Source organism: Barbatula barbatula (assembly GCF_947034865.1).
Source record: "Barbatula barbatula genome assembly, chromosome: 2".
NCBI lineage: Eukaryota > Metazoa > Chordata > Actinopteri > Cypriniformes > Nemacheilidae > Barbatula > Barbatula barbatula.
Window position 1 is genome coordinate 5,684,409 of NC_136767.1, and position 14,682 is coordinate 5,699,090.

Consider the following 14,682-nt stretch of genomic DNA (forward strand, 5'->3'; position numbering starts at 1 on the left):
CCGGCCAAAAAGAGACATTCATTCAGGAAAGCTTTACCAAACAAGTCCACTTGTTTATGTTTATCAACACTGGGCATCTATGGTAACATAGGCACTTTTGACTGCCGAGTACACTATGCAAATTAAGGGAAATAGTTAGTAAAAAATTAAGCATTAACAGACTGCATTATTTCCTTATTGCTTTATTTATGTCTACCATGACTTGTTCTGAGATTGACTTCAATTATCAGACATTGAATCAGGTCAATCGCGGTCATAAAATATGACATGCAGATTGCGTGTAGGAAAATTCAGAAATAAACCAAGAATGACATAACTGCAAACCCCGAACCATATTATCTATATTGCTAAAACAAATAACAGCTAAAAACATGCGTCTTGAGGAGTGGGTTAGTCTTACTTTAAGCCACAAATGCTGTGCCCTTAGTGTTTCAAAGAGGAGTCATCTGACCAGTGTGTGTGTGTGTCAGGCTCAGCTCTGTCCTAAATCTACCATGGAAATCTCAATCACATGTTCTCAATAAAACAACATACAAACGCTTCATAGAGGAAGACTGACAAAACGCCTCTACACACCACGCCCAGCAAAACAACCGTAAAAATGCCCTTATATAAACATCCCCTTATATTCACTATAACAGTTAACCATCGTGTTCAATAGGGATTTACATTAGTTTTGTCCTTACTCCAACAATATAGGCTTAATTATGAAATTAATTATATTCAATTTGATCTACAATCAAAGCCCAATTTTATTTAACATAATAACATTGCATTAATATACAAAACTGGAACTGGCATATAAAAGGTTAACATGCATCAGCCTTCATTGCATGTTTTATAGCTAAGATCCCAAACATTTGTCATGACATCTTTTTTTATGGTGGAATCTGCTTTAAAATATTAAGGGGGTCCTATGACACAGCTTAAACAAATATTATCGTCTGTTTTAGATGTAATGCAATGTGTATACACGATTTAAGGTTCAAACACGCAGTATTTTCCACATACCGTGCATGTTTGTATCTCCTCTTTGCAACTTATATCGAAAAACACCTATTCACATCAGATGACCCCTTTAAATCATTGAAATAAATTAAATATTACACTTTTTATATCATTTAGGAAACAATGATCATACAAAGTTTTTTTTCATCAAATAGAGGTCTGGGAAATTTTCAGACATTACTAAACAGATGTTTTTTTTAAAGTTATGTGAAAAGAATGAATTAAAGGCCTGTGATCCATACAATGTCAATAGAACGGGTCCATACTAAAATTACAGCATCTTCAGTATCGCTTGTGCGAACTACAGATTTGTTTTATTGCTTGTAATTTATTTCGCTCTCTTTTTCTTTATGACTGGTTATTTAATTCTATGCAAACTTGATGTGAACTTCAAAAAAGAAATGCAATGGTAATAGTATCTAGTTCTTGTGACAACCCCAGTATTGTAGATAAAAGCTCTTTTGACATTTGACATTTTCCTCTATTCCCTATGAGTGAATACAGTGAATATCCATTACATATTTAGTGGTGTTGTAAGAGCCATGCTTTCCTCTAGTAATTCAATGCACTAGATATACTGTGATTAAGTAACACAATGGGCATGAACTGGGTGTGTAGTCAAAACTGTAACTCTTTCTATAAAAAAAATTACGCAAGACAGAACATGACACCTCATAGATTGAATACGCATTGTGCTTTCTGAAATAATAGATCCAGTGCCTTCAAATACTTCTCCTTATTTTTCTATTATGACGTTCAACATAAACGTTTTAATAATATGTTTGTCCCTTCATTAATGTAACACTGGTTCATTAAAAATATTTTTTCATAACATATATAAAACATTCATAAATATATATATTTTTATAAATATGTTATTATTTAAGGTAAAAATATTTATTTGTACCTGAAAGACAAAATATGTTTATAATGCTCATTTGAAAGTCTGTACTTCAGAACACGGGTCATCGGCTGAAATTACAGTCAGTCATTTGAATTTGCACATTTAAATTTGTACCCATTTTTCAACGCAAATTTCTCCAAAGCAAATTCAGAGAATCTTGGGATTTTTAGGTAACTACTTACTTTGAATCGGATCATTTTGGGACTACACTAACTTATTGTTAAGGAGCGTCTATCATTTTTGCTGTAATCTTTCGGAAACGGAAAATGTATTCAAACTAAGCACATATCTCTGGCTGACTAAAACTGGGTTTTTGAACATGTTGCCCAACATGGCAAATAAACGTTTTAGTTCATTCCCAGTATGATGCTGTCAGACAGTGAAGGCACAGATTGAGATACCTTGCTTGTCTATATTGCGTCTGCGGCAAACATAGAGCACTGCTTTTAGGTCAACATTTGACTTTTTATATAAACATCTATGTTCTGCACATGCTTCACACACTTTCTTCATGTGTAAATCCTGGCCTTTATGAAATTATGTTTTTTAGTTAAACGCCCAAACAGAATTTCACTTTTTACTCATCAACTATTTTCAACCTACCAACATCTGAAGCACAATTCACTGAAACTGGCAGTGAAACACAGTTTCCAGTGTGGAGTTATTCGGTCATTTTTGGCACTTCCTGACCATTCAGACAGCCTTAGACGCCTGACATCTGTGTCATATCTTTTTATATTTCACCACATCACAATTTGAACAAATATTTGAAAATATAAACGTTGGTGTGAGAAAAGAGAAATTCCTTATAAACGGGTCATCATTACATGAAAAAATGTTGAGAACACACATCTTTCCAAAAGTGCTTATTTTTAAGTCTTAAAGTTGAAAATTAAAGTATATATATAAAAAAATAAAGCCCATGAATTAAAATAAAATGTGAAAAGAATTTTGCATGTATGTTAAACTCATCACATTCTTTCTTCTTTCATAAGCGCTTAAAAGGTTTAACAAACATACAAGTCATCTGTGAAAAGGGGGTGTAAATGAATATTTTTGGTCCCATTTTAAACTGAAAATGTGATAAATAAATATAGACTTAATTATTTGCTCTCTCGCTTTATATTGCAGATTTTGAAGTCGGAATTATCTTTGTGTGAGGAGCATATCAAATTTTATGTTCACTTTGGGGTGAACTGCGCCTTTTAATAATTGACAAGTCAACTTGCTTTATATAGCGCTCTTTACAATTCACATTGTTACGAAGCAGCTGTACATTAAACGTATTGACTATAAGCAAAACATTACGGTTATACAAGTTCAAACAAAAGAAGTGAACCGACACATAATGCAGACACGCACACAGGGTCATACACAGCCACATAAAACACAACTCCACACACACAGACACAAGCAAGCACGCGTACACACACACACACTCACAGCGTGGTTATCTCAGAGAAGCTCACATTTAAGATAAAAGAGAAACAAAGGTCAAATATTATACAGACTATAAATTCCTATATGTAATAATAAATAAAATAAGCAGAGAGTTACATTTTAAAGTTATATTAAATAAATACGAACACGTTAAATTCTAAAGCTGATGTCAGCATCCCAACACAACGGTGGCGAGGAACCCAAAAAACCTTTGGAGTACCCAGGCCCAACCAGGGGAACCATTTCCCCTCTAGCAAAAACTGCAGCATCTCTACAAGCTCGACAGTGTATAAACAACTAGGCTATATAAAAAGAAAATGAACAAAGTAAAAAGGTAGATAATACTGTATGTGTGAATCATATGTGTCCTGGTGTGAAGGTTCAGGTTTAGACTGTATGTCAAACCCGTTGTTGGCAGCACGATATGAATCAGAAATGCCTGGCTAGTAAATTCCTGGCTGGTAAATGTGTGAGTGTGTGCGTGTGTGTGTGCGTGCGTGTGTGTGTGGAAAGACTGTTCCGTCTTGAGGCATTGAGGTTTAAAGTAGACAGAACAGATGCCTGATTAGAGGTAATCTGCTGCCAGCGTGTTTAATATTAGAAATCCCTAAGCATTCTACAGCTGGTAAGACCTACGAAACATAAACACACACACACATTATTGCGTCGTACATATGTGAGCTGGGTGATTCAGCCCCATGTGTATTAGGGTATAATCACATACAGTAATATGAAATGCAAGCGAACAAATATTACAAATATCTTTCTTTGGTGTGTGTACTGCAGGTGTTTCCCTCATCAATAGCAGAAGAAAGGGTACTTGGTGTTGAAGGTGGGACAGTAAGGGTGTGCATTAGAAATGAAGAGCATGTGTTTTTTTGTTTGTTGTAAAGAAAGATGTTTGTACATCATAGTCACACCATACAGTAAATGAATGAGATATCAGCATGGCATGGCTTCAAATATTCATCAGATCCAACTCCACCTCTGAAGAACATCACAACAGCAAAGGTGCGTATCCTTGTCCTTCCCAAGCGTGACACGGTAAGATTCCAGCATCAAGCAAGTTTAACGTGATCTCTGATGATGTCAGAACATCCTCAAAATGTAATATTCAGTGATAGTCTATAAGAGGAAGGATTTGAACCAATGATATTTCAATGTGGGAAGAGCAAGCAAGAGTAAAGCACAAGGAAAAATGACATTCAAAATGTGATATTTTTTAAACACACTTTAAGTATCTCACATCAAAAACTCAAAAAGTTGTGTTCATATCTTGTTGGACAAACATGTCAGCATAAAACCTTTGTCGATCACAGACCTTATTTTTAGTTTGATCCAAAAACCTTTGGAAAGATATGTACAAAAATATGTCATCATCGTCAGTTTGAAGTGATGAAGAATGTTTCTATGTTACTCTCACAGAATAAATGAAAAGGAGTAGATAAGTGTAGACCCGAATGGAACATGCAAATGGTCCGGATTTTACAAATATTTTGGTTAAACTATAAATAAGGGTTTCGAACGATTTATCCGTCCAGAATAAACATTTATGTTTACATAATATAGGTCTGTGTACTGAGCATTTCAAAGAACATGTTCAAAAAACATACACAAACATGCATATATTAAAGAAAAAAATGTAATGCACAAAGTATTGGCAAATATAAATGTAAACCTGTAAATATTTCCTACAAATACAATATTTATAAAACATATATCATGTACTGTAAACACAAATTTGTAGACTGGATATATTTTTGGCATGCAAGTTTAGCTTATGTCATTTTTTATATAGAGTTAAGGCAACAACTACAAATAAGCCAGTCATGATATAACTAAAAGCATGGTGGTGCTTTTAAAAAAAATGTTCTGTTTAGATATTCTGGCCAGCTGTAAATAACAATGCTTATACTACCAATAGCTTGAGTTTGTTAAGGAACTGGGAAATTCTAGATCTGCCAACATTAGACCAGGAGTGTTTAGAAATAATTCTTTTATAACAGCTAATTCTGATGGAAATGTAAAAAATGTGAATGTTGTAATTCATAATTTCAGAACAAGATCAGAACAATAAAAGCTTAGAAGCTCAACGCCTGAGTCCGAGTAGAAAAGCCACTAACTTAGTGCACCGTTCACAAAAGACAAGTTTTATACTTTCATACTTTATAAGTAGAGAGGAATGCAACTCCATGTGAAACACGTTACATGTAATAAAATAACATGATACTGCATAGACAAACAATAAAACAACGCAAACGGACCACAAGAACAGTTGTGGTCAAATGGGTCTAGATATGAGGCATCCTGTCATGTACGGAATTGACTGGAAGCAGGTGGTTTGATAAATCAATGGCGAGTTTGGCACAGCGGGAGAGGAGGTGGTGTTTTGTAAACAAAAAGACACAGATACCTAATTTAGGATTTCTAATGACAGGATAGAAAGGCTGTGGTCTCTGTTGCTCGGCGACAGGAACCACAGCTATTTTTGAAGGAAAGAGTGGAGGAGGAACTACACCAGGAGCAAGCGTGCACGCAGAGAGCAACTGAAAGGTGGACGTATGCTATACCTTAAGACAGAACGAGAGAGAGAGAGAGAGAGAGAGAGAGAGATGGGAAAAGATTCATATCAAGAAACTTATCACCGAGAAGCAGCGGAAGGAAAACAAACAGCAGTCTGTATCATTACACACAAACACATCCATTCTGTGGTGACCTAAAGTGGTCAGCTAGTATTTTTGTGTAGCCCTGAGCTTGGTTAGGCTTAAGGTGTATTTGAGTAAAATTTGCATCGACTATTTTCTCGTTCTCAAACAACAAATTAGCATATGCGCAAACACCCATGCAAGTCAGCGAGAGCGCAAATGCTTTACACAGACAATTGCCTTTGACGAGTTGTTTCAAATCTGTTTACATTTCTTTGTTCAGCTGAACACAAAGAAAGATATTTGGAAGAATGTCAGTAACCAACAGTTCTGGGGCATCATTGACTTCCATAGTAGGAACAATTATTGTGTAATATTTTGGTTCCGTGTAACACAAAATAAGATATTTTGAGGAACGTGGAAAAGCAAACAGTTCTGGGAGCATTTACATCTTTCCATTGTGAACATTGAACATTCTTTCAAATATCTTGCTTTGTGTTCAACCGAGCAAAGAAATGTATACAGGTTTGGGACAACTAGAGGATGAGTAATTCATGACACTATTTTCATTTTTGGGTGAACTTTCCCTTTGAGGGGGTTGCACCCCGGACATTTTTTAAAAACCAACACATTGTTTTCTCTCAGTGCACATGTTATTCGCCATCTGGCTTAAAAACCTGCCACGCCTGTCACATAATTTAACATTATATGACATAATATTTGTCCCAAATTGCTGTAAATATTTATTCAAAGGGCTGTACACGACCGCATCTGAAGACGTAAACAATCCTGGTCAGAACTTCCCGTTTCAGTGCACAAAACATTAAACTTTGAACCTCGAACATTTCTTAAAATTTGATGTCACCACATTGGCACCTATGCCTTTCTGACACGGTCTCTCTTATACCTCAAAGGTTTAGTCAAATGAACGCAACAGCCATAATGACACAAATGCTAAAACACTGTGACATTCAGTTTGCCGTCAACTTTCTCTCCTCCCTTTAGCTTTCTATGATCCTCACTGTCACACACAAACACTCGCACACAAACTGAGTGTGTCCTGAATTAAACATGACAGTGACAGTGGCGCTTTGCAGTCTGAATTCTAATTACATCGACTCTATTGTAGACACCGCAGCCATGTGACAGGCAGGCACTCAGAAGTGGTCCACAATGGTGTCAGAATTGTAGGATACATCTCAAAATGATCTGATCTTCAAAGTACAAGACACAATAGTGCATCTGCATACTGACAGCAAAGTACAAAAATACACAGCTGGTGGAGAGTAGCCGTCTGTCATAGGACACTTCCTATAGGACAGCGGTACGGTTAAGAGAGGGGCGGCAGGGGGAGGGGTATTAAAGAGGAAGTGAAGAAGAAGAAAGAGAGAGAGGGAGGTGTGGTGCATGATGGAGGAGACGGTATTCTGACTGGTCAATAATTAAACGTGGTGGACTTTTACACCCATAGTACAACATCCAGAGGAAGAGAAGGGTTGGCATGTTTGTAATACTAAATTGTAGCTTTTGATACAGTTATTATCCTCAATCATGCTGCGATGCAGTCGTCATATTTCTTTATGTGATTCAGAGGTCAGAGTTCACCAAACTTGAACATTGGAACATGCCAAAATATCGCCTGAGCTTGCGTTTCCGGTCTGCCATTTTGCATGCAATTTAAGCCAATGGAATAGAGTAACCGCGGCATATGGCTGGCACTAATTTAAAACACCTATAAAACTACCCTCCTCAGCCTCAAAAACAAACTAGAACTGCAAATATAATCCTAAAGTCTGCTGATGGACATCCACACACACACTAACATCATTGTTACCGGTGTAAAACTCACATAAAGGTACTAAAGTTGGACCATGTCAACCTAACTATGCCAACTAACCATTACACTCCCTCTCTGAAAGCCTTAATAATAAGCAACAGAGGGATAAAGGCAAATCATGAAACTATGACGAAGGTCTGCTGACATATGCAAGCCTTGGGCTTTTCTTACTCAAAAAAGAAACTGTTAATAACTATTTTAATATTCGGATCACAATTCTAAATATATATTTTTGAGGCCTGTATATTAAACTAATGGCATTTTGAAATTGTATTAGCATATTTAAAGCATTTCACTGCAAGTCGTACGGTCTATATAACAAATAAAACTTGAAACTAATATATTACCTTCTAAACAATTCATCATTTTTAGGAGCTGTGAGGCAGGAAAGTCATATTAACTGTTCACACACTCAACTTTATCGCTGCTAGAAGCAAGCCAAATTAAACTGATGGGTGATGGCAATTCCTGCGTTACGGATGTGACATTTAGCATTTTGGATGTGACCAAAAAGTTTTTTACCAATATATTGAACCATCTGTTTATATTTTACTAAACCCTTGTTGATAGTGTCTAAACATCAGAAAAATTCCATTTAAATTTTATAAAAGGGAAATGAAAGTGTCATGGATGTGACAAAAAGGGCATTGTTTCTGAGGGACGACATACTTTGTAGGATTCCTGTGAATGAAAATTCACAAACCAAAAGGAATACCCAACAAAGGAGTAACATAAAATGCATAAAATAGTTTTATGAAGTTTTTGGGGGTATATTTTAATTTTCATGTGCCCATCTATGAGGAATATGGACCGTTAATGAATGTAACAATCACCTCAACTGACTATAGAAAATCATAGTCAGAAAAAATGAGTATTCAAACCACGAAATGTTCACCATCATTAAGATGAAAACCTTTGGTAAAAACTTTTCTCGGCGTAACATACATGGAATTTAGGGCTGCTCGATTATGACAAAACTCATAATCGCGATTATTTTGGCCAATTTTGAGATCCCGATTATTTAACACGATTACTCATTAAACTTTAAAACAACATAGAAAATTAAAAAACTTGGCTTTTAAACTAAATGTAAAGAAATAGCACTGCTAAACCACTAAAGGAAAGGTGTGCGTTGTGGATTTATACTACAAGAAAAGAGAGGATCCTAGCAAAATGAGATGCGGCACAATATCCGTTTAGCCTCGATTATTTTGTTTTTGTGATTGATGAAGGACAAAATTGATGATTTTCGATTCATTGCACAGCCCTACGACTAGTAATATAAATTTGCCAGATCTTTCCCATGAAAACATAAGCCCAAATAATCCTACTGTAGAGGTTACTATTGTTGGTTGTAAGTAGGCGTCCACCTTCAACAACTAAAGTCAGGAGGCCGCTCATGTGAGTTCCACTTTCTTTTCTCCTATTGGAACATCAAGTCTCTATTCCTTTGCATAAAGTGAAATTCTGACTCAGCTTTGTTGTGTCTCTGACTACACGGCATCACCAACGCTTATGTCTCCTTTGTTACTGCAAATAGCTTTTGTGAACATCCCTTTATTGTGGTTAAGGCACATCAGGCACAGATAACCAAGGGCTGATATCTATATACATTACACTGCTCTATTTTCATCATGGGTGTAACCTCAGAGTACAGCTTAATCCTTAATGTTAAAATACACACAACACCATGCCGTCAGGCCAAAGAGCATAAAGAGCCCAGCCTGGGTAGACAATATTCATTAACCATCGGTGAGCCCAACCCCCCAGCCAAGCTCTCATGAGCTCACACAAGAGACCCCAACAGACAAGCCCCTGACAGACATCACGCTGGCTTTATTTACTGTTTCAAACTAATTTGTGAGAAGACTGCAGAGATATTAAACAAGTAATTTGAAACAAAGAACCATAATCAAAGGGTATAGTGGGGCACTTTTTACTTGGACTGGGACATTAAGTAACTATACACAACAGCCTAGCAACACACAGCAACTATGCCAACAACCACTCAGAACACCTTAGAAACCACACAACAGTGCCATGGGAACCACTCACACAACCCAGCACTGAAAGAGGGAAAAAGAGCAAGGTGAAAAAAAAGAAGAGATTCTGAAGAATGTTGGTCACCATAGGCCTCCATTGTCGTCCACTATATGGACACAAAACTGAGACATTTCTAAAAATACATTTTGTGTTCTATAGAAGAGTAATGTTCATTTTAATCTTTAAGTGAGCTATACCTTTAAGAACACATGGACACACTGCCCACATTCCAATGCTGTTGGTTTTGTCATAATTGCTGCTTCCCTGTTTGAGCTCCAAACCAGGAAGAGCTTTGATGAAACTTTTTAAAACCCAACGAAACAAAAGGTGTGGCATGGGCCAATCCTTAATCAGGTAAGGCCTAGAAACACACTTGACAGCAAGAACAATAGCAACATAACAGCCGAACATGAGAAAAGACAGCCCGCACTGTTGGAAAATGAGCTCCAACAGTGAGATCCAACACATTGGGGTTCCTGCCAGTGACGAACAACTTGGAAAGATTCCCTTGTGGGTTCATTTAAAATTCTTTGACCCAAACTGCACAATAGACTAATGACTTCCTGAATCATAACGGCTGAATGCACAAGAACACGTTTCACAATGAGGTTATTCAAGTAACAAGATTTTCACATTTTCTGAAAATGACGGGGACTTGCCTGTGCAAAATGCCATCGCAATGCGAGTTTTTCTGGGTGGTTGGTTTTACAATGGTTATGGTAAGACACAAACTGTACATTTTGTAAAATAATTGTCTGTAGTACATTCCAGTTGTTTCTTTTATTCTTCAATGAGCTCGTTTTCTTATAATTCATGTCCATACCACCGAAAATGAATAGTCTGTCATCATTTACTCATTCATGTCTTTAAAAAACCCATTTGATTTATTTTTTCATGTAAAACAACAAAGATGTTTATGAATATCTGAATATTTCAGTGGGCTTTTTGATGAAAGTCTTTATAAAGCGACAAGGGTAAAGGTGAGTCATGACATTCCGCTATTGTAATAAATTCACCCAACCGGACATTCAATCAAATGCCTCCTTTTGTGTTCGGCAAACATAAGAAAGTACACAGGTTTCCATAACATGACAACAGGTGAATGATGACAGAGTATTTTTGTTTCTAAATCTTTTAATAGCACTGTTAGGGGTTTGTTTGATATTAACCGGTAAAGAATTCATGACAGCCCGACAGAACTTATGCTAATCTTTGCTTTCCTGCTTTGACTGGTCTTTTTTGAATGGCAGAAGTTTATGTAACAAGTCAAACAAATCTCAAGTTCATCTGTAAAACTACAAATATAGATTAAATTAAATTAATTAAATTAAACAAACGCTTACATAAGGGCACAGCAAACTGAAAATCTTGAAGGTAACGGCCAAAAGGTTGCTTCACATTCCCTTCACCATGCACCACCTAAGAGACCTTTATCAGGCCTCGGTAACACTGAACTCAGAACAGAACACATGACTCTCATTTTCCATCGCAAATCACCTGACGTCCCCTGGCAGGTTCTTTACTGCCGTTTACGTTTCGTTATGTATTAAAGTCGTGATAAAAGCACACACTACGGGCAAGGTCTATATGACAGTTAAAACCTCAAACTGAATTTGTTATATATTTAAATACACTGGTTTCAACAACTTCTCAAGCATCAGATCACATTAAACCGAATAGAGCCTTATGATGATGCCAGACTTTTTCTCACATCTAACTTTATTTTCTTTATTATCGTCCTTGAAATTACTTTGACCCACAGGTTACAAAGTCATTTTAGTAAATGTTTTATGTCAGTTCCTCTCACGTTTACGCAGGTGCTCGAGTAACGTCGGTGCAGTTCATCTCAATATTATCACAATACCATAAACACGGACATATTCCACAACATTTGATTTCCAGAACCAAATGTGTTCAAATATTTTTCTCAAAAGATGAAACAGTCTGTCTATTGTTTTACATCTAAAAGCTAACAAGAACAGAATATGAGTTGTTTCTGTCACTCACTCTCTAACCCATTTACCCTTTAACCAATACAGTGCAGTATTGAACAGCTCACAGATATAGAAAAGCACTATGACTGAAGAAAGGTTTTGCAGCCTCTAACATTTTCACAAAAAATTATTATTTCTCATGGTAAGTAGAGAAAGATTGATCAAATATGTTTTAGTATTAGTAGATTTACCTTTTTCCCTGTCGAACCCATCTTGGAGAGACACGATCGCCCAAGGGAGAGGTAGCCCCCAATGACCTCTATCTCCTCTGCAGCGGGATAGCGCTTCTTAAGCTGCGTGCCCAGTTGGGCGTAGGGGGGCTGCGAGACAGGTGACGTGCTCAGAGAGTCTGTGGCAGGCTCCTGGGTATCAGGAGTTGTGGGCTGGGCCTCGGACCTTCGTTTTGGAACGACTGTAAACGTATTACCTTTGCGCTTCTGCACCGCAGGGCTAGGAGGTGGTGGTGTGGGCTCAATAACAATGTCATCGATGTTAGTGACTGGCAGCTTATCAACAGGTGATTCTTCTTGAGATGGAACCGATTTGACGGGAGATCCGGCTGATGGGGGAGACGATGGAGCGGGTGAGCCGGGTATGGCAGATGGGGAGTGTTGTGAAGACTCAGTTTTGGCTTCCACTTTCAACTTCTCTGTAAGTTTTGGTATGGGGTGTGCGATAGAAGTGGGCGACAGAGCGGTTGGCACTGCGGGTTCTGAAACCACCCCGCCCCCCAGGGGTCGTGAGGACGGGGGTGAAAGGACGGGGCTGGAGGGCGCTGTGCTTCCTGGGGATGAGATGGCCGCACGACTCTTGGGAACGACGGTGAAGGAATTGCGAGACTGCAGGCGCAGGTTGGCGAGCGCACGTGCCTGTATGTCACCAGCCGGAAGGAGAGAAAGATCTGGGCGAGGGGAGGGCCTTATCTCAAAGCTAGGTGATAAAGGGGGCGACGTGGGGCTGGGGGTACAGTCGGCACGGGCACGGTGGCTCTCCGGAGAGCATGGCACCTTGGCTTTGGAGGCTCCATCTGTGCTGTCCCAGTCTCGGTCTCGAACATACTTGGACGGAGATCGCTCACTGTCTTCCGTGGGGCGCACAGTCGCGCTCCACCCCCCATTCCTGTCGATACGTCTGCGCGTGGAAGACACCAACAGAGGGGATCCGGAAGCAGGTGTACTGCTCCCAGAGCCACTGGGAGAGCCGTGATGATTGGTTGCGGAAGACTGGTTGTTCTGGAAGACTTTGCTGTATGAAGCACGGACAGGAGATACGGGTAGCTGAGACGTTTTTGGCACCACATCTGGCTGGTGTTTGGATCTTGGGCGGAGAGGACTAGAATCCAAGTCCAGGAGGTTTTCTGTGCTGCGTGACTTGGGTTGCAACCTCCCATAATTTCTGTCAAATTTCTGTAGCATGCGACTCACCCTGCCCTGACCATCTAGATGGGAGGGATCCGGCCGTCCCAGCGTACTGAGGTTCTCCTCACTTTTACTTAGCCCCGTATCATAAACGACAACCTCCCTGGCCCGTATCTCGGTAACCGGACTACCTCTCTGGTCTAACAGGTCATTAAGAGAACTATATCCGCTCACCGTGCCGTTCTGCTGCGGTTTTGAGGCATGCCTTAAACCACATCCTTCCGTAAAGTAATCCGGGTCAGATTCAATGATGATGATATTATCAGCCCGTATAGTCCGTATTCCGGGAACGCTCCCGTATAACTCCAATATGTGTTGAACGGGACGGGTGGCGTTCTCTTGGCTCTGACGCTTTTTGCGCTCTTTCTCTAGTTTAATGAACGGGTTTTCCTGCAACGGACCCAAACTCTCATGCAGCACCAGGCTCTCCTGCGCTCCGTTGTCTCTTACCGTTCTCTCCTCCGAGTCGCTCGCGTCCGCGGACTGCCAGTGATCTTTTGTTTTCACCGGTGACAGATCCGGGCTTTTGGTCGTACGCTTGCCAGAAAAATGCTGACTGGCGGGAGTAATCGTGTGGTTCCTGCTTGAATGTGCGCCGGTGGTATCATCCTTGCTTCTGTTTGCCGTTGGCTCGCCGTTAAGTCGAGATGCGACGGACTCGGCATCTGCCCCGCCGCCCTTCGCCTTCCTTCGCTCAAGGATCTCGCGTTTCCAGGCCGGCATCCTCGGGCTCTCCTGCCCGGGCTCCTGGTGAAAAACGCGAAGATCCCCTCCCGACATGATTGCACAAATACGTGGAGATCCGGTGAAAAGCAAATAATCTCTCGCCGTACCTGCAGCGTCTCTCTCTTATTCGTTCGCGTACATCATTGCGGCGGCAAGTGCAACAATGTATCCTGCATGATGATGATGCCCGTCTACCGACGCGACCCCGCCCTCAGCAAGTGACGTCACTCTTCCGTCTCAGGGAGGACGCCTCATTTGGTCATTTTGACCTGAATCACAACTTGGTTTTAACAAATGACCCCGCCTACCTACAGGGTCTATTTAGAATATTCATACACTCCGTGTCAAAAACACGCACGCCCCTTTCATATTCCTTTCAGCATAGTTCCAGGATTAGGAATGGACCATGTTATGAATCTTCAAGATGCTTGAAACAACCTACCTGGAAAATATATAACCATATATTGTATGTACAATTTGTATAAATGTATATTATATTTTTGGTAGATCATCCAATGTGCCTAGGACTTTTTACAAAACTGTATATTAAAGTTAAAATAAATGAATACATTATGTAATAAAAAAAAATCTTATGATGACAGGTGTAGTACTGCCTTTGTCATAATCCAGTTTGGAGATTAAATAAAGCCACATGAATAAAGATTGT

At 39.3% G+C, this 14,682-nt stretch overlaps 1 protein-coding gene across 1 annotated transcript in view; it reads right to left on the reverse strand.

Annotated features, from left to right (window-relative positions):
• tprn (taperin) overlaps positions 1-14,276 on the reverse strand; it is an 18,900-nt gene extending 4,624 nt beyond the window's left edge. Inside the window, exon 1 of the mRNA XM_079472863.1 lies at positions 12,063-14,276. Within this exon, the coding sequence (XP_079328989.1) occupies positions 12,063-14,069 (2,007 nt within the window). The 5' untranslated portion in view covers positions 14,070-14,276. The remainder of the gene's footprint in view (positions 1-12,062) is intronic.
• Between the last annotated feature and the right edge of the window lie 406 nt (positions 14,277-14,682).